This window comes from Onychomys torridus, chromosome X (genome assembly GCF_903995425.1).
Source record: "Onychomys torridus chromosome X, mOncTor1.1, whole genome shotgun sequence".
Lineage (NCBI taxonomy): Eukaryota > Metazoa > Chordata > Mammalia > Rodentia > Cricetidae > Onychomys > Onychomys torridus.
The window spans coordinates 128,997,659-129,017,822 of record NC_050466.1 but is presented as its reverse complement, the minus strand read 5'-3'; the positions used below and the strand labels follow the sequence as shown (position 1 = coordinate 129,017,822).

General features: G+C 49.5%; 1 protein-coding gene across 1 annotated transcript in view; it reads left to right on the top strand.

Moving 5' to 3' along the window:
- Positions 1 to 20,164, top strand: part of Lrch2 (leucine rich repeats and calponin homology domain containing 2) — a 102,450-nt gene that overhangs the window by 53,275 nt on the left and 29,011 nt on the right. The window contains exons 7-10 of the mRNA XM_036175676.1: positions 3,149 to 3,236; positions 3,519 to 3,630; positions 3,823 to 3,920; positions 4,010 to 4,068. Coding sequence (XP_036031569.1) covers positions 3,149 to 3,236; positions 3,519 to 3,630; positions 3,823 to 3,920; positions 4,010 to 4,068 — 357 coding nt within the window. The remainder of the gene's footprint in view (positions 1 to 3,148; positions 3,237 to 3,518; positions 3,631 to 3,822; positions 3,921 to 4,009; positions 4,069 to 20,164) is intronic.

Here is a 20,164-nt window from a genome sequence, read left to right as displayed (position 1 = left end):
TTGATTTATATAATATTTTTAGATTGTTTTGGATGTGGTTGTAGTAAGTACTATTGTTAACAGTGAAGTCTTCAGTTCCCAAATAGAACTTTCTCGTGAAAGTGCTTTCATAAAATATTTAAGTATTATATTCAGTTTCTAAAATGTATTTAGTTTAATATTAGTAGTAGAACATTTAATTTCTATTAAAGTTAGAATTAATCTCTATGGTAATCTCTACTAATATGCTTCCTACTTTTTGCAAGTGAGATTATTTTAGTAATGGTGTTTTTTTTTCAGTAATTTTTATTATATGTAGCTGTTGAATGCCTGCTGTTAGATTCAGGGCATATTTTGTTGAAAGCTGTACATGTTTGTTTTGGCAACTGGAATTCCCATTCTAGGTGGGACACAGAACCATATAAGTAAGAGTTCAGTCCATTTTATACTGCTATAAAAGAATACCTAAAACCACACAATTTTAAATAATAGAAATTTTTTGACTCATAGTTTTGGAAACTGATTATGTTCAAGATAGGGGGGACACATTCAGTGAGGGCCTCTCTGCCCCTCTGCCTCTCTGCACCACAGCATGTCAAAAGGTAACAGATAAGAAAAAAGGAAGTGAGAGATGTGAACAGGGTGTCAAATTTACTCCTGTAACAAATCTATTTCCAGGACAAAACTAGCTCCTACAATAGAGGTTAATCTCTTCAAAGACAGTAAGCTCTTATGACCCAACCCCCTGCCAGACCTCACATGCCCATGTTTTTGCATTGGGAGTTAAATTTACAACACATTCAGACCATAGCATTCACATGCACTCACACACATTCACACACACACACACACACACACACACACACACACACACACACGCACTCGCGCGTGCGCACATACATGCACAGAGTCACACATGATGCCTGGCATGTGATGGTTTGTGTTTGCCATTTTTCAAGTTTTTTATGGTACTTACACTATATGCACTCAGTGGAAACCATACTTCAGTTTTGAATTTTCGTCTTTTCTGGGGATACCAATATATAGTATGAGTATATCCTTGTGCTGCTGGGCAGTGAGAACAAGCTGTTGCTGGACCACAAGTATAGACAAACAATACTCTATAGTGGACTGTGTGTTGCTAAAGTATGATGTTCAAGGTGCATGGTAAATGCATTTTTATTTGAAATATTTTTCAACTTACAGTGAGTTTATTGGACCCTTTTTACATGTTTTAAAATTTGAAATTGTGCTGGGCGGTGGTGGCACATGCCTTTAATCCCAGCACTCGGGAGGCAGAGGCAGGCAGATTTCTGAGTTCGAGGCCAGCCTGGGCTACCAAGTGAGTTCCAGGAAAAGGGCACAAAGCTACACAGAGAAACTCTGTCTCGAAAAACAAAACAAACAAACAAACAGACAAAGAATTTGAAATTGTGACACACATTTTTAAAGAAATATTTCAAGACTTTGGTTAAAGAACATATTTTGGAAAGTTGAAGACTTTAAGCATTTTGTTTTGTTATTTTTCAGGACAGTGTTTCTCTGTATAGTTTTGGTGCCTGTCCTGATTCTCACTCTGTAGACCAGGCTGGCCTTGAACTCACAGAGACCCACCTAACTCTGTCTCCCAAGTGTTGAGATTAAAGGCATGTGCGACCACCTCCCAGCCTGTTTTTTATTTTTTGAGACAAGGTTTCACTGTGGAGTTCTGTCTGGCCTGAAATTTACTATATAGACTAGTGTGGTCTGATACTTCTGAGGATCCCCCTGCCTGTGTCTTCCAAGTTACAGGCTTGGGCCACCAAATCTGCATCATGTATAATAGGAAGGTAATTTTTTGTTTTGTTTTATCTTTTCGAGACAGGGTTTCTCTGTGTAGCTTTGCACCTTTCCTGGAACTCACTTGGTAGCCCAGGCTGGCCTCAAACTCACAGAGATCCGCCTGGCTCTGCCTCCTGAGTGCTGGGATTAAAGGCGTGCACCACCACCACCCAGCTGGAAGGTGAAATTTTGATTCAAGAACCAAACTAAGAAAATCCACTTGTATGAACAGTGAGGGTGGGGTGGGGAGAATGTCTGGAAGTGAATCAAGTGCTGGTGGCACATGCCTGTAACTCCACAACTAAGGAGACTGAAGCAGGAGGGATGGAAAGTTTCAGGTAAGCGTGGGTACACCATAACAAGTTCCAGGCAGCCAGGGCTAAGGTCTCACAAAAAAGAAATAAAGAGAAAAAAAAGCGCCTAAGGTCAGGAAGCCCTTGTGCAGTTATAGCATAGTGGTAAAATCAAGGACTGTCAGGATAGGTAAAATATGAGGACCATTTTTACAATAACATTTGCAAAATATATAGCTACATTGCCATATTTTGCCTGCTTGTAATATAGGAAAACATCAACCATGTTTTTAGGGCTCTGCATGAGCTAGATAAGGCATTGTCTTGAAAGCACTCAGCTCAGTACCTGCTACATGCTAGATAGCTATTGCACAGTGTACAATAAACACTTTGCTCTCTGGGTTGCATAATATGCAAGTTACAAATTTGTAAGGACAGCTCTAGTCTTACCCAAAACCGGCTCCATATTTAGCACTTTGCTGACATTACGTATGTGTGTGTTCCCTTTTCTTAATTATTTCATGGACTAGTGGTTTTAGTCTTCACTCTGGAAGTGATAATGGAAAGAAGCAATTGTCTACAACAGAAGTGAATCTTTTCTCTTGGTGTGTGGTTTTGCCATTTAATAGAGCTTTGAATGGTGGCCCTTCTACACATTTGACATTATATACTTTATTTATACAACTAACACTTGTTTTAACAGCCAACAAGAGGGAAATTGTGTAAAGTTAAAAAATGCCAAAAATCATTAAATAAATGTCTTTATCACAATGATTTTCTGGCAGGGAAGTCTATTTTTCTTTCTCTTTTTTTTTTTGGAATCTCTCAAGAGAATTACTCTTATCAACTACTACATTGCAGAGACCATAAAAGAAAAATATCGTTTAAATGACATGAGTAAAATATGTTATAGGAAAATTTCTGGTATTTCCTCCTTCAAGAATGTTAGACATCAAAAGTATGCATTTTGCATTGTCTAGGGTGTTTTAGCTCAAGTGTACATTGTGGATTTAAGAACAAAATTCTAACTGCTCTTTGGATTTCTCTTTCTGTAGTATGGAAGATTTTTATCCAAATAAAAATCATGGCCCTGACTCTGGAATTGGAAGTGATAATGGAGAGAAGCGATTGTCTACAACGGAAGTGAGTTTTTTCTGTTGCTGTTTTGCTATTTCTTAGAGCTTGGCAAAAAAGGCACTTGACCACATTGGTTTTTAATTTTACATGCAGCTATAATTTTTCTTATAATTCTTGACTGCAAAAGAAGGCGTGCCTAGAAGCAGAACATTCATTGTAACATGGATTTTTGGTTGGAAATATGGAGATGGAAATCAGATGTTTTGTAATTCCTGTTTAATCAAAGAGGTATAAACTTTGTCATATGTTTCTAATGCCTCACTTATACTGTATGCTTGTTCCTTTCAGCCGTCAGATGATGATACAATCAGTCTTCACTCTCAAATCTCAGAATCGAATAGAGAGCAAACATCCAGAAATGACAGTCATATAATAGGAAACAAGCCTGATTCTCAAAAAGGTAATTCAGGTGATATCTGCTAGTTTTATTTCATGTACACATCCCATATTAAAACTGAGATTTTTATTAAAATAGACTTTGAAAATTTATAGTATTTAAAGATGTATCTTATATTGAGAAAACTAAATTTTTATTTTAGACACTAAAATATTAGAACATTTATTATATTTTATAATATTAATCTGAACCTAGATCAGGAAGTGTATGATTTTATTGATCCCAACACAGAAGATGTAGCAGTTCCTGAACAAGGAGATACACATATTGGATCAATTGTCTCTTTTCTTAAGGTAAACAAAATTGAACAAACATTAATAATATTCACTTCTTCCTGATAATACAAAAGATACCATGCAATTTAAATTTTCCTTTTTATAAGGGGAAAGAAAAGTGCTCCGAAAAGTCTCAGAAAAATGAAGAACTCGTAAATGAGAAAAAGTAAGTATATACTAATTCTCAAAATGTTACTTAGGAATTCTTGGACTATTCATTGTGTATTCCTACTTGAGAGCACTTGAAAGAATTTATTTCGTATGTCATATCCCCCCCCCCCCGTCCCCGTGTCATGTTTATATAGTTAACTTTCATGTGCTTTGAATTCCTTAATTAAATTCATAATTATAATAGACATTTACTTTCCTCTCTGCAGTAGATAATAATCATGTGCATTATCTTGTTACCAAAGAGGACTGTATCTTCACAAATATTGCTTCATTTGAGTTATTTAACAACCATGTCATAGAAATGCCATCAGCATCATTTTATTAATAAGGAAGCTGAGACCTAGAGTTCTGAATTTCTTCAACTTGGGCTTTGTGTCTTCTTGATTTAACATACTTTCCACTTATCGGCTGATTATGGTAATGTTAAGGTAGTTATTTCCATAGTTTATTGTGTTAATTGAAATCTTTTCTTTATATTTCATCTCATAAAATGATGTAGTCATCCCTTTAGGTTACGTGATAGCTTTACTAACCACATACTAGGAGCAGCACTATGTGATTTTCCATTTTTCTCATTTAATCTTACTAAAGTCCTGCATTTGAGAAATTGACTCCATATCTAAACAAATGGGAGGTGCAATTCAGAAATTTTAAATCACCCACTAAAAGACTTTATATTATGTATTAACAATGCTTAGCTAATGCCACTAGTGTCTGAACTGAGTGTTCTCCCAATTCCTCTAGTTTTCTCTGCACATTGTGCTTTCTTCAAGTGAATTTATTGATAATTTTGTTTAGTGCTAGGGATTGAACTCAATGCCCCATGCCTGCTAAGCATACGTATCTAGAAATTTACTTGGTAATTTTCTAAGCAGTTGTTAGTTAATCATCTCTATTACCTCTCTGCCTCTCCTCTGCCTTCTCCTCATTTTGCTTTTCTTTTTTTTTTTTTTTTTTTGACCTGAGGATTGAACTCAGGTCCTTGCTCTTGCTAGGCAAGTGTTCTACCACTGAGCTAAATTTCCAACCATCCTCTTTCATTTTTCAAGATAGGGTTTCTCTGTGTAACAGCCCTGGCTGTTCTGGAACAGCTGAGTAGACCAGTCTGGCCTTGAATTCAGAGATCTTCCTGCCTCTGCCTCCTGAGTGCTGGGATTAAAGGCATGGGCCACCACACCTGACACTCATGGGTATTCCTTAACTTTGAATTTTTAAAGTAACTTTGTGACATCCCTATCCTCTCACCTTCGTTGATTTGAGCTTTTACATGTTCTTTCTTTCTTTTCTTTTCTTTTCTTTTCTTTCTTTTTTTTTGGTCATTTGTAAGAGTTTATATTTTAGAGACGTTAATCTTTCATAATTTATAATATATCTGGGAATCAAACTTGGGTCCTCTGTAAAAGCAATATATTTGCTTAACTACTGAGCCATCTCTCCAGCTCCCAATCTTTGTTGTTTTATGAAGCAGGGTCTCAGTTTGTAGCCCAGGTCGTCCTGTAGCTCACTGGGTAGCCCAAGCTGGCCTTGGACTTCTTGATCCCCTTCTCCCAGTTTCCAAAGGCTAGGATGGCAGATATGTTCACCATGCCTGCTCTTTAAACATCATAAGTTGCTTATGTATTTGGAGATGAGGAGAACATGCAGATGGGAAGAAAGTGAATTACCCATTTTGGAATGGACAGATCAGGAAGGGATGTGGTGGACAAGTGTGTGTGCTGCTCTTGGTGAGCGGCTCAGCTACAGCAGTGCAGCTTACTCAGGCTTATTGCTCATGCATGTGGGTCTTTCCTGAGCTGCTTGGGTTTCCCTACAGCATGGTGGCTCCTTCTAAGAGAGGACCATCCTGAGAGCAAAGTGAAAGAGCAAGACTTTATGGTCTAGCCTTAGGTAATACTGCCTCATATCTACCACTTTCTATGTGTTGAGATAGAGTCTCTGGAATTAAGGGGAGGGCATATAGACTTTATCTCTAGACTTGGCTATGGAAACATTCTAGAAGACTCTGGAACAGATAACGGAGTTACTGTCTTTAGAGGGTCCCTTATGCCAGTGAGAGTCATCTATGTTGTAAGGTAGTCATTATTTTCTAGGTTTTGCTTCTTTTGTTTTTTAACATGGATCTCATATAGCACAGGCTGTGTAACCATGGCTGACCTGATCTGATGCTCTCGTTTCCACTTCTACAGTGCTAGAATTACAGGCGTGCACCATCACCTATCAGCTTGCTAGCTTACTTTTTAAATTGCTGTATAGTTTTCCTCCCCCACTGCCCAGTCTCCCTTCCTTTCTCCCCTTCCTCCCATCCCTCCCTCCCTCCCTTTCCCCTCCCTCTCTCCCCCTGCCTCTGGTTTCTTGTGTAGCCCAGGCTGCCTTCAGACTCATTATGTAGCCAAAGCTGGTTTGAACTCCTGATGCTTCTGACTCCACCTCACAAGTACTGGTGTTAGCTGTATGCCACCACCTAGGAAGTAAATTATCATACTGTCTCCCTGCCCCCAAGGGGTCTACATAGCTCCCACTGGACTGGAACTCACTATATAGACCAAGCTAGCTACAAACTCACTGAGATCTGCCTGCCTCTGCCTCCTGAGTGCCGGAATTTAAAAAAGTGTGCCATAACACCTGACTTGTTGGCTTCCTTTTGTGACAGTCTCACTGTTTAGTTTACACTGGCTTGGAACTTAGTCAGTAGCCCAATCTGGGTTAGATCCCATGATTCCCTGACTCTGCCTCTAATAATGTTGTTGCAGGCAGACACTAACACTCCTAGAAAATTATTGTTTGATATTTCATTGATTTGGTATAGTCCAATTTATGAATCTACACTTCTATTAGATATCTGTATTTTTGGCCATGTTGGAGAGCTGCTGTGAATGTCTTTTTTTTTTTTAATTTTTTTAATCGAGACAGGATTTCTATGTGTAGTTTTGGTACCTATACTGGATCTCGTTCTGTAGACCAGGCTGGCCTCAAACTCACAGAGATCCACCTGGCTTTGCCTCCCGAGTGCTGGGATTAAAGGCATGTACCACTGCTTCCCGGCACTCCTGTAAATGTCTTTATCCAAGTCTCTTGGTGAATGAAAGCCAACTCCTATCATCAGTGTTGCTTTGAAGAATTACGCACACGCATGCACGCACGCACGCACGCACGCACGCACGCAGGCAATTAACTCTCTTTCCCTCTTGCAGTCTGTCAGGTATTGTAGCTATAAATACTGGAATAGGTAAATCTGTCAGTATTGTTAAAACTTGTATTCGCTTATTTTACGTGTGGCAATCAGGGGACAGCGAGTGAGAGTTGGTTCTCTCCTTCCACCACTTAGAGTCCAGGGACTGAACACAGACAATCAGACTTAGCCACAATCACCTTTACCCACTGAGCCATTTTGCCAGGCTGTCTGCCTGTCTGCCTGTCTCTCTGCCTCTCTGCCTCCATGATTCTCTGCCTACCTGCCTCCCTGCCTGCCTCTCTGCCTCCCTGCCTCTCTGTCTCGCTGCCTCCCTGCCTGTCTGCCTCTCTGCCTCCCAGGCTCTCTGCCTCTCTGCCTCTCTGCCTGCTTCCCTGCAAGTCGACTGCCCTGCCTCTCTGCCTTCCTGCCTCTCTGCCTCTCTGACTCCCTGTCTCTCTGCCTAACTCTCTGCCTCTCTGACTTCCTGCCTCTCTGCCTCCCTGGCTCTCTGCCTAACTCTCTGCCTCACTGCCTCTCTGGCTCTCTGCCTGCCTCTCTGCCTACCTCTCTGCCTCCCTGCCTGTCTGACTCTCTGCCTGCCTCTCTGCATCCCTGCCTCTCTGAGGCCTACCTCCATGCTTCTCTGCCTCTCTGCATGACTCATTGACTCCCTGCCTCTCTGCCTCACTGCCTGCCTCTCTGCCTCCCAGCCTCTCAGTCTCTCTGCCTGCCTTTCTGCCTCTCTGCCTCTCAGCCTGCCTCTCTGACTCCCTGCCTCTCTGCCTCTCTAGATCTCTGCCTCCCTGAAACTCTGCCTGCCTCTCTTCCTCACTGCCTGCCTCTGTAATTCCCTGCTTTGCTGCCTCTCTGCCTCCCTGCCTCTCTGTCTCTCTTTCTCCCTGATTCCCTGTCTCTGCCTGACTCCCTGCCTCTCTGCCTCTCTGCCTCTCTGCCTCCCTGCCTCTGGGCCTCACTGCCTCCCTGCCTGCCTCCCTGCCTCTTTGTCTCTCTTCCTCCCTGCCTCTGGGCCTCTCTGCCTCCCTGCCCCTCTGTCTCTCTTACTCCAGCCTCTCAGGCTCCCTGCCTCCCAGCCTCTCTGCCTCTCTGCCTGCCTCTCTGCCTCCCTGCCTCTCTGCCTCTTTGCCTCTCTCTCTCCCTGCCTCTCTGCCTCTTTGCCTCTCTCTCTCCCTGCCTCTCTGTCTCTTTCTCTCTCTGCCTCCTTGACTCCCTGCCTCCCCGCCTCTCTGCCTCTCTGCCTGCATCTCTGCCTCCATGCCCCCCAGGCTCTAGGCCTCCCTGCCTCTCTGCCTCTCTGCCTGCTTCTCTGCCTCCCTGCCTCTCTGCCTCTCTTCCTGCCTCTCTGCCTCCCTGCCTCTCTGCCTCTCTGCCTCCCTGGTTCTCTGTCTTCCTCTGCCTCACTGCCTCTCTGCCTCTCTGGCTCTCTGCCTCGCTGCGTCCCTGCCTCTCTGCCTCTCTGCCTGCCTCTCTGCCTCTCTGCCTCTCTGTCTCCCTGTGTCCCTGTCTCTTTGGCTCTCTGCCTCCTTGCCTCCCTGCCTCCCTGCCTCTCTGCCTCTCTGCCTTCCTGCTTCTCTGCCTCTCTGCCTCCCAGCCTCTCTGCCACCCAGCCTCTCTGTCTCTCTGCCTGCCTCCCTGCATGTCGGCCTCCATTCCTCTCTGCCTCCCTGTCTCTCTGCCTCCCTTCCTCTCTGTCTCTCTGCCTCTCCACCTGCCTCTTTGCCTCCCTGCCTCTCTGCCTCTCTGCCTCCCACCCTCTTTTCCTCTCTGCCTCTCTGCCTGTTTGCCTCCCTGCCTCTCTGCCTCTCTGCCTCTCTGCCTCTCTGCCTCCCTGGCTCTCTGCCTTCCTCTGCCTCCCTGTCTCTCTGCCTCCCTTCCTCTCTGTCTCTCTGCCTCTCCACCTGCCTCTTTGCCTCCCTGCCTCTCTGCCTCTCTGCCTCCCACCCTCTTTTCCTCTCTGCCTCTCTGCCTATTTGCCTCCCTGCCTCTCTGCCTCTCTGCCTCCCTGGCTCTCTGCCTTCCTCTGCCTCACTGCCTCTCTGCCTCTCTGCCTCCCTTCCTCTCTGACTCCATGCCTCCCTGCCTCTCTGCCTCACTGCCTCTCTTCCTGCCTCTCCTGCTGCCTCTCTGCCTCCCTGCCTATCTGCCTGGCTGCCTCCCTGCCTCACTGCCTCTCTGCTTCCCTGCCTCTCTGCCTCCATGCCTATCTGCCTGGCTGCCTCCCTGCCTCACTGCCTCTCTGCTTCCCTGCCTCTCTGCCTCCCTGCCTATCTGCCTCTCTTCCTCCCAGCCTCTCTGCCTCTCTGCCTCTCTGCCTGTCTCCCTGCCACTCTGTATCTCTGCCTCCCTGCCTGTCTGCCTGTCTCTCTTCCTCTTTGCCTCTCTGCCTTTCTGTCTCCAAGCCTCTCTGCCTTTCTGCCTGCCTCTCTGCCTCCCTGCCTCTCTGCCTCCCTGCCTCTGGACCTCTCTGCCTCTCTGCATCTCTGCCTCTCTGCCTCCAGGACTCTCAGCCTCTCTGCCTGCCTCTCTGACTCCAAGCCTCTCTGCCTCTCTGCCTCTCTGTCACCCTCCCTCTCTGCCTCTCTGCTTCCCTGCCTCACTGCCTCTCTGTCTTTCTGCCTGTCTGCCTTCCTACTTCTTTGCCTCCCAGGCTCTCTGCATCTCTGCCTCCCTGCATGTCTGCCACCTCTCTGCTTCCCTGGCTCTCTGCCTGCTAGCCTCGCAGCATCTCTGCCTCCCTACCTCTCTGCCTCCCTGCCTCTGGGGCTCTCTGCCTCTCTGCCTCTCTGCCTCTCTGCCTGCCACTCTGCCTCCCTGCCTTCCTGGGTCTTTGTCTCTCTGCCACCTGACTCCATGCCTCTCTGCATCTCTGCCTTCCTCTCTGCCTCCCTGCCTCTGTTTCTCTGCCTCTCTTCCTCCCTGCCTCTCTGCCTGTCTTTGTGCTGCTCTGCCTCCCTGTCTCTCTGCCTCCCTGCCTGCCTCTCTGCCTCCAGGCCTCTCAGCCTCTCTGCCTGCCTCTGTGACTCCCTGCTTCTCTGCCTCTCTGCCTTCCTGGCTCTCTGACTCCCAGCCTCTCTGCATCTCTGCCTGCCACTCTGCCTCCCTGCCTCCCTGCCACTTTGTCTTTCTGCCACCTGACTCCATGCCTTTCTGCCTCCCTGCCTCTCTGCCTCTCTGCCTCCCTGACTCACTGCCTCTCTGCCTTTCTGCCTTCCAGGCTCCCATACTCTCTGCTGCTCTGACTGCCTCCATGCATGTCTGCCTCCATGCCTCTCTGCCTCCCTGCTTCTCTGCCTCTCTCCCTCCCTGCCTGTCTGCCTCCCTCCCTCTCTGACTGCCTCTCTGCCTCTCTGCTTCCCTGCCTCACTGCCTCTCTGTCTTCCTGCCTGTCTGCCTTCCTACCTCTTTGCCTCCCAGCTTCTCTGCATCTCTGCCTCTCTGCCTGCCTCTCTGCCTCTCTTCCTGCCTCTCTGCCTCTCTCTCTGCCTATCTGCCTCCATGAACCTGGCTCTCTGCCTCCCTGCCTCTTTGCATTTCTGCCTCTCAGCCTCTCTGCCTCTCTGCCTTCCACACTGCCTCTTTGCCTGCCTCCCTGCCTCCCTGGATGTCTGTCTCTCTTCCTCCCTGCCACTCTGCCTCCCTACCTCTCTGCCTCCCTGCCTCTGCGCCTCTCTGCCTCTCTGCCTCTCTACCTCTCTGCCTCCCTGCCTCTGGGCCTCTCTGCCTCCCTGCCTCTCTGTCTTTTTGTCTCTCTGCCTCCTTGATTCCCTGCCTTCCTGTCACTTTGTCTCTCTGCCAGCTGATTCCTGCCTCTCTGCATCTCTGCCTTCCTCTCTGCTGCCCTGCCTTTGTTTCTCTGCCTCTCTGCCTCTCTGCCTGCCTCCTTGCCCCTCTGCCTCCCTGCCTCTCTGTCTCTTTTCCTCCCTTCCTCTCTGCCTGTCTCCCTACCTGACTCCCAGCCTCTCTGCCTCTCTGCCTGCCTCTCTGCCTCTCTTCCTGTCTCTCTGACTCCATGACTCTCTGACTCTCTGCCTCCCTGCCTCTTTGCCTCTCTGCCTGACTGTCTGCCTCCCTGCCTCAGGGCCTCTCTGCCTGCCTCTCTGCCTCCCTGCCTCCCTGCCTCTCAGATTCCATGCATCCCTGCCTCTCTGGCTCCCTCCCTGTCTTCCTGCCTCTCTTGCTGCCTCTCTGCCTCCCTCCCTCTTTGCCTGGCTGCCTCCCTGCCTCATTGCCTCTCTGCTTCCCTGTCTCTCTGCCTATCTGCCTGCCTCTCTGACTCCAAGCCTCTCTGTCGCCCTGCCTCTCTGCCTGCCTCTCTGCCTCTCTGCTTGCCTGCCTCACTGCCTCTCTGTCTTCCTGCCTGTCTGCCTTCCTACCTCTTTGCCTCCCAGCCTCTCTGCATCTCTGACTCTCTGCCTGCCTCCCTGCCTATCTGCCTCTGCGCCTCTCTGCCTTCGGGCCTCTCTGAATCCCTGCCTCTCTGCCTCCATGCCTCTCTGCCTCTCTGCCTTCCTGCCTCACTGCCTCCCAGCCTCTCTGCCTGCCTCCCTGCATGTCTGCCTCTCTGCCTCCCTGCATCCCTGCCTCTGGGCCACTCTTCCTCCCTGCCTCTCTGCCTCTCTGCCTGCCTCCCTGCCTCTCTGTCTCTCTTCCTCCCTCTCTGCCTCCCTGCCTTTCTGTCTCCCTGCCTCTCTGCCTCTCTTCCTCCCTCTCTGCCTCCCTGCCTCTCTGCCTCTTTGCCTCCCTGCTTCTCTGCCTCTATGGCTGTCTCTCCTCCTCTCTGCCTTCCTCTCTGACTCCCTGCCTCCCTGCCTCTCTGCCTCCCTGCCTTGCTGCCTCTCTGCCTCTCTGCCTCCTTGCCTGCCTCTCTGCTTGCCTCTCTGATTCCCTGCTGCACTGCCTCTCTGCCTCTCTGCCTACCTCTCTGCCTCCCTGCCTCTCAGCCTTTCTTCCTGTCTCTCTTCCTTCCTGCCTCTCTGCCTCTCTGCCTGCCTCTCTGCCTCTCTGCCTGCCTCTCTGCCTCTCTGCCTGCCTTGCTGCATCCCTACCTCTCTATCTCTCTGCATGCCTCTCTGCCTCCCTGCCTCTTGGCCTCCCTGCCTCTCTGCCTCTCTGCCTCCCTGACTCTCAGATTCCATGCATCCCTGCCTCTCTGGCTCCCTCCCTGTCTTCCTGCCTCTCTTGCTGCCTCTCTGCCTCCCTCCCTCTTTGCCTGGCTGCCTCCCTGCCTCACTGCCTCTCTGCTTCCCTGCCTCTCTGCCTATCTGCTTGACTCTGACTCCAAGCCTCTCTGCCTCTCTGTCGCCCTGCCCCTCTTCCTGCCTCTCTGCCTCTCTGCTTCCCTGCCTCACTGCCTCTCTGTCTTCCTGCCTGTCTGCCTTCCTACCTCTTTGCCTCCCAGCCTCTCTGCATCTCTGCCTCTCTGCCTGCCTCCCTGCCTATCTGCCTCTGTGCCTCTCCGCCTTCCTGCCTCTCTGCATCCCTGCCTCTCTGTCTCCATGCCTCTCTGCCTCTATGCCTTCCTGCCTCACTGCCTCCCAGCCTCTCTGTCTGCCTCCCTGCATGTCTGCCTCTCTGCCTCTCGGCCTCTTGGCCTCTCTGCCTGCCTCTCTGTTTCTCTGCCTGCCTGTCTGCTCCCATGCCTCTCTGCCTCCCTGCCTCCCTCCCTGCATCCCTACCTCTGGGCCACTCTTCCTCCCTGCCTCTCTGCCTCTTTGCCTGCGTCCCTGCATCTCTGTCTCTCTTCCTTCCTCTCTGCCTCTCTCCCTCCCTGCCTCCCTGCCTCTCTGCCTCTCTGCCTGCCTCTCTGCCTCTCTTGCTCCCTCTCTGCCTCACTGCCTCTCTGCATCTTTGCCTCCCTGCTTCTCTGCCTCTATGGCTGCCTCTCTTCCTCTCTGCCTTCCTCTCTGACTCCCTGCCTCTCTGCCTCTCTGCCTCTCTGCCTCCCTGCCTTGCTGCCTCCCTGCCTTGCTGCCTCCCTGCCTCTCTGACTGCCTCTCTCCCTCCCTGTCTCTCTGCCTCCCTCCCTCTCTGCCTGCCTCTCTGCCTCTCTGCTTCCCTGCCTCACTGCCTCTCTGTCTTCCTGCCTGTCTGCCTTCCTACTTCTTTGCCTCCCAGCCTCTCTGCATCTCTGCCTCTCTGCATGCCTCCCTGCATGTCTGCCTCCTGCCTCTCTCCCTGCCACTCTGCCTCCCTCCCTCCCTGCCTCTTTGTCTGTCTGCCACCTGACTCCATGCCTCTCTGCACCACTGCCTTCCTCTCTGCCTGCCTCTTTGCCTGCCTCTCTGCCTCCCTGCCTCTCTGCCTCTCTGCCTCCCTGACTCACTGCCTCTCTGCCTTCCTGCATCCCAGGCTCCCAGACTCTCTGCCCCTCTGACTGCCTCCCTACATGTCTGCCTCCATGCCTCTCTGCCTCCCTGCTTCTCTGACTCCCTTCCTCTCTACCTCTCCGCCTCTCTGCCTGCCTCTCTGCCTCCCTGCCTGCTTCTCTGCCTCCCTGCCTGCCTCTCTGCCTCCCTGCCTGCTTCTCTGCCTCCCTGCCTGCCTCTCTGCCTCCCTGCCTGCTTCTCTGCCTCCTCTCTGCCTCCCTAGCTCTCTGCCTCTCTCCCTGCCTATCTGCCTCCATGAACCTGGCTCTCTGCCTTTCTGCCTCCCTGGCTCACTGCCTTCCTCTGCCTCCCTGCCTCTCTGGCTCACTGCCTCTCTTCCTGCCTCTCTGCCTTTCTGCCTCCCAGCCTCTCTGCCTTCCTCTCTGCCTTTCTTGCTGCCTCTCTGCCTCCCTGCCTCTCTGCCTATTTGCCTGCCTCCCTGCCTCCCTGGCTCTCTGTCTCTCTTCCTCCCTGCCTCTCTGCCTCCCTGCCTCCCAGCCTTTCTGCCTCTCTGACTTTCAGCCTGCCACTCTGCCTCCCTACCTCTCTGCCTCCCTGCCTCTGGGCCTCTCTGCCTCTCTACCTCTTTGCCTCCCTGCCTCTGGGCCTCTCTGCCTCCCTGCCTCTCTGCCTTTCTGCCTCCCAGCCTCTCTGCCTCTCTCTCTTCCTCTCTGCCTTTCTGCCTGCCTCTCTGACTCCCTGCCTCTCTGCCTCCCTGCCTCCCTGCCTCTCGCCTTCCTATGCCTCACTGCCTCTCTGCCTCCCTGCCTCTCTGACTCCATGCCTCCCTGCCTCCCTGCCTCTCTGGCTCACTACCTCTCTTCCTGCCTCTCTTACTGCCTCTCTGCCTGGCTGCCTCCCTGCCTCACTGCCTCTCTGCTTCCCTGCCTCTCTTCCTCCCAGCCTCTCTGCCTCTCTGCCTATCTGCCTGTCTCCCTGCCACACTGTATCTCTGCCTCCCTGCCTGTCTGCCTGCCTCTCTGATTCCCTGCCTCTCTGCCTCTCTGCCTACCTGGCTCTCTGCCTTCCTCTGCCTCACTGCCTCTCTGCCTCCCTGCCTCTCTGACTCCATGCCTCCCTGCCTTTCTGGCTCACTACGTCTCTTCCTGCCTCTCTTACTGCCTTTCTGCCTCCCTGCCTCTCTGCCTGGCTGCCTCCCTGCCTCACTGCCTCTCTGCTTCCCTGTCTCTCTTCTTCCCAGCCTCTCTGCCTCTCTGCATGTCTCCCTGCCACTCTGTATCTCTGCCTCCCTGCCTGTCTGCCTGCCTCTCTTCCTTGCTGCCTCTCTGCCTGCCTCTCTGCCTCTCTTCCTGCCTCTCTGCCTCTCTCTCTTCCTATCTGCCTCCATGAACCTGGCTCTCTGCTTCCCTGCCTCTCTGCCTTTCTGCCTCCCAGCCTTTCTGCCTCTCTGCCTTCCTCTGTGCCTTTCTGCCTGCCCCTCTGCCTCCCTGCCTCCCTGCCTCCCTGCCTCTTTGCCTGCCTCCCTGGCTCCCTGGCTCCCTGGCTCCCTGGCTCTCTGTCTCTCTTCCTCCTTGCCTCTCTGCCTCCCTGCCTCCCAGCCTTTCTCCTTCTCTGACTTTCAGCCTGCCACTCTGCCTCCCTACCTCTCTGCCTCCCTGCCTCTGGGCCTCTCTGCCTCTCTGCCTCTCTGCCTCTCTACCTCTCTGCCTCCCTGCCTCTGGGCCTCTCTGCCTCTTTGCCTCTCTCTCCCTGCCTCTCTGTCTGATTGTCTCTCTGCCTCCTTGCCTCCCTGCCTTCCTGTCTCTTTGTCTCTCTGCCAGCTGATTCCTCCCTGTCTGCATCTCTGCCTTCCTCTCTGCTGTCATGCCTCTGTTTCTCTTCCTCTCTGCATCTCTGCCTGCCTCCTTGCCACTCTGCCTCCCTCCCTGCCTCTCTGCCTCCAGGACTCTCAGCCTCTGAGCCTGCCTCTCTGACTCCAAGCCTCTCTGCCTCTCTCTCTCCATCCCTCTCTGCCTGCCTCTCTGCCTCTCTGCTTCCCTGCCTCACTGCCTCTCTGTCTTCCTGCCTGTGTGACTTCCTACTTCTTTGTCTCCCAGCCTCTCTGCATCTCTGCCTCTCTGCCTGCCTCCCTGCATGTCTGCCTCCCTGCCTCTCTGCCTGCCACTCTGCCTCCCTGCCTCCCTGCCTATTTGTCTCTCTGCCACCTGACTGCATGCCTCTCTGCACCACTACCTTCCTCTCTGCCTGCCTCTTTGCCTGCCTCTCTGCCTCCCTGCCTCTCTGCCTCTCTGCCTCCCTGCCTCCCTGCCTCCCTGCCTCTCTGCCTGCCTCTTTGCCTGCCTCTCTGCCTCCCTGCCTCTCTGCCTCTCTGCCTCCCTGACTCACTGCCTCTCTGCTTCTCTGCCTTCCTGCCTCCCAGCCTCCCAGACTCTCTGCCTCTCTGCCTGCCTCTTTGCCTCTCTGCCTCTCTACCTACCTCTCTGCCTACCTGCCTGTCTGCCTCCTCTCTGCCTTCCTGCCTCTCTGCCCCTCTCCCTGCCTATCTGCCACCATGAACCTGGCTCTCTGCCTCCCTGCCTCTGGGCCTCTCTGCCTCTCTGCCTGCCTCTCTGCCTCCCAGCCTCTCTGCCTCTTTGCCTCTCTCTCCCTGCCTGTCTGTCTGATTGTCTCTCTGACTCATTGCCTCTCTGCCTTCCTGTCTCTTTGTCTCTCTGCCAGCTGATTCCTCCCTGTCTGCATCTCTGCCTTCCTCTCTGCTGCCCTGCCTCTGTTTCTCTTCCTCTCTGCATCTCTGCCTGCCTTCTTGCCATTCTGCCTCCCTGTCTCTCTGGCTCTCTGCCTGCCTCTCTGCCTCCAGGACCCTCAGCCTCTCTGCCTGCCTCTCTGCCTCCAGGACTCTCAGCCTCTCTGCCTGCCTCTCTGACTCCAAGCCTCTCTGCCTCTCTGTCTCCCTCCCTCTCTGCCTGCCTCTCTGCCTCTCTGCTTCCCTGCCTCACTGCCTCTCTGTCTTCCTGCCTGTCTGCCTTCCTACTTCTTTGTCTCCCAGCCTCTCTGCATCTCTGCCTCTCTGCCTGCCACTCTGCCTCCCTGCCTCCTTGTCTCTCTGCCACCTGACTCCATGCCTCTCTGCACCACTACCTTCCTCTCTGCCTGCCTCTCTGCCTCCCTTCCTCTCTGCCTCTCTGCCTCCCTGACTCACTGCCTCTCTGCCTTCCTGCCTCCCAGCCTCCCAGACTGTCTGCCTCTCTGACTGCCTCCCTGCATGTCTGCCTCCATGCCTCTCTGCCTCCCTGCTTCTCTGCCTCTATGGCTGCTTCTCGGCCTTTCTGCCTGCCTCTCTATCTCCCTGCCTCTCTGCCTCTCTGCCTCCCTGCCTCTCTGCCTGTCTGCCTCCCAGGGTCTCTTCCTGCCTCTGTCTCACTGCCTCTATGCCTCTCTGCCTCTCTGCCTGCCTGTCTGCCTCCCTGCTTCTCTGTGTCCATGGCTGCCTCTCTGCCTTTCTGCCTGCCTCTCTGCCTCCCTGCTTCTCTGCCTCTCTGCCTCCCTTCCTCTCTGACTCCATGCCTCCCAGCCTCTCTGCCTCTCTTCCTCTCTGCATCTCTGCCTGCCACCCTGCCTCTGTCTCTCTGCCTCCCTGTCTCTCTGCCTCCCTGCCTCTCTGCCTGCCTTCCTGCCTCTTTGTCTGTCTGTCTCTCTGCCTGCCTCTCTGCCTCCCTGACTCCCTGCCTCTCTGCATCTTTGCCTTCCTCTCTGTCTCCCTGCCTCTCTCTCTGCCTCTCTGCCTGTCTGCCTGCCTTCCTGCCTCTCTGCCTGCCTCCCTGCCTCTCTGTCTCCCTGCCTCTCTGCCTCTTTCTGTTCCTCTCTGCCTCTCTGCCTTGTCTTGAAGTCTTTTCTTTTATTTAATATGGAGGTTTGACTGTAGGAACCTTCAGCATGTTCTACAAGTGCTCTACCACTGAGCTATAACCTAGGTTCTACTTTTTAAATTAATGGGTTTTGAGAAAATTTCACACATATACAGAAAACATGCTCATCCCCTTTCTCACTACTCCCCCTGTTATCTCCGTTTTACATACTTCTTTCTCTCATGTTGTTCATGTCTTTTCATTTTGTTTTGTGGTCCACTGATATTAACCAGGGCTGTCTCTGTCAACAAATAACTGTTGGAACCTCCTGGTTCAGGAGTGGATTCACAACTAAACACAGTGATTCAACCTCTTCCAGAGTCTATCAAGTCAATAGTTCAGAAGTGATAGGTAGACCTCCATTTTTTTTTTTTTTTTTTTTTTTTTGTAAAGTAACTATTGGGAGTTGTTATACGGTGTTTAGAGAAGGGGTTCTTAAATTGTGTGTCACGTCTCCTTTAACAGACCTCTTTCTCCAAATATTTATAATTCATAACAGTAGCAAAATTGCAGTTATGAAGTAGCAACGAAGTAATTTTATGGTAGGAGTCACTACAAGGTGACGAATTGTATTAAAGGGTCACACTATTAGGAATGTTGAAAATCAATGGTCTAGAGAATGACATTTCACAGCACTTCACCCAACCTTAGCACTTACTTTCCCATGTATCTTCTATACTATTCTCAGAGACTTAGAAGGGGTGATAAAAATGTCTTATTTGTGGCCACAGCCCTCTCTTTACTTCATATTTTAGAGAGGGTTTTGCTCTATTGACAATGCTAGCCTTGAACTCATTCTGTAGCACTGAGGTGCCTTGAACTTGTGAACCTCTAGCCTTAGGCTCCAGTATACCTGAGATTACAGACTTGTGACACCATTTTGCTGCACTCTTTAGATTTAATTTTTCTATTAATTTCTTACCCCATCAAATGAGAAGTGTTGTGTAAGTTTGAACATCACTAGTGCCTGTAAGATTTTATAAATATGTCTTGTTATTAAATGAAGTGCTCTTGACATAAAATAGAGTTTGGTAAAGAACTTGCTTTTAATTTAGTTTTTACTGTTAAAATTGTATATTTTAATAATTTCTGGATATTTTGAAAATCTCATTTGAACCTATTTAACCTTTCACAATTTAAACTATTTTTTTTATTTTACACAGAGATTTTAAAAACCAAAACAAGTAAACTTTTAGAAGCAGTGTGGCAAAATGAAAATTTTTGATTTTTGTTTTTCTTTATTTGTAAAAACAGGCCATGTGGAGCTTTGCAGTCCTTTTTATACTCAAGGCTGAGCAGTGTGTATTGTTAACTTGTGAGCATTATACATTTTTAAATTTTTAAAATGATTTATACTTCAGCATCACTTGCTAGCTATAGTTATATTAAGTAGGGAATACAGATTTATTTTCCTAAACATTCCTTATTTTCTACTTCAGTATTTTACATATAACAGAGAGATGGAGAGTAGCACATGGTCCATTTTTCAAGTGAAAATGGGCTTTGGGCTCAATGGGAAAAGTGGCTACTATGTAAGCATAAGGGCTTGCATACAGATTTTAAGCACCTACATAAAAATCCAGAGATGGTGCATGCATCTGTAAGTGCAATCTGGAGAAGGTTCCTGGAACTCAGGCTAATCAGTGAGTTCTAGATTTAGTGGGAGACTTGTGTCTCAAAGTACAATGTGAAAAGCAAATGAGGAAGACACCTGATGGAGACCTGTGAGCTCCGTGGGTGCACACATGGCTGTGCACACACACAGACATGTTTACACTCTACACACAAAACATTTTAAATTGACTTAACTTGATTCATGCTCATGTCATGTTGGCAACGACATGCATTTGGAGAAAGCTGAACCAGAGGGGGGGAAAGTAGTTCACCCAAGAAACAGACATTTGTGAACATGGAATACTCAAATCTTCACACTGATTTAAGAAACAATTATATAATTCACCTCAATTCTTGGGAAACTGTATATCCCAAATAATTGAGAATCTTCTAAAAATCTAATAAATAAACTTTACCAGTATAGTACATACTCAGAAAGAAGTGCTTACATTGCAAATAATTCTACTGTGAGCTAAAAATGAATATGGTCAAAAAATCTGTTACTATGATTTAACAGAGAAGTAAAATTTTTTAGTACATTGTCTAAGGCTGGTGTGTAGCACAAAGGCAGAGGTCTTGCCTAGCATGGATGAAGCCCAAAGTTTGTTCGCCAGCATCACAAAAATAGATAGAGCCAATTGGTGCACATTCTGTCAGTTATACATGTGATTTCATATTTCTCTTTTAAGTATTTCCTGTCTCTTAGCAGTTAACCTCTGTAACATGTATATTTAAGGGTCCCTATTGTTTACTTGCAACTTCATTTCCTTAAGTTGATAATCTTTTACTGATTATAAAATTTGCCTGTTCAAATCTCATTACTTAAAGGAATACCTGTTCTTCTGTTCTTGCTTCAATAACTGAGCAGCTATCTTCCTCAAATCAGTTACTTCTTTCAAATCATCATCTTCTTCTTCCGGATGTAACTGTTCTTTGTCAAGTCTGAAACAAACACAGTTATTCAAAAAGTAAAGCCAACTGTGCTTTGCCAATATCTAGATATGGAATCTGTTGTTATTTTTAATTCCATGTGAGCTAAAGTCCTTATGCCTTTAT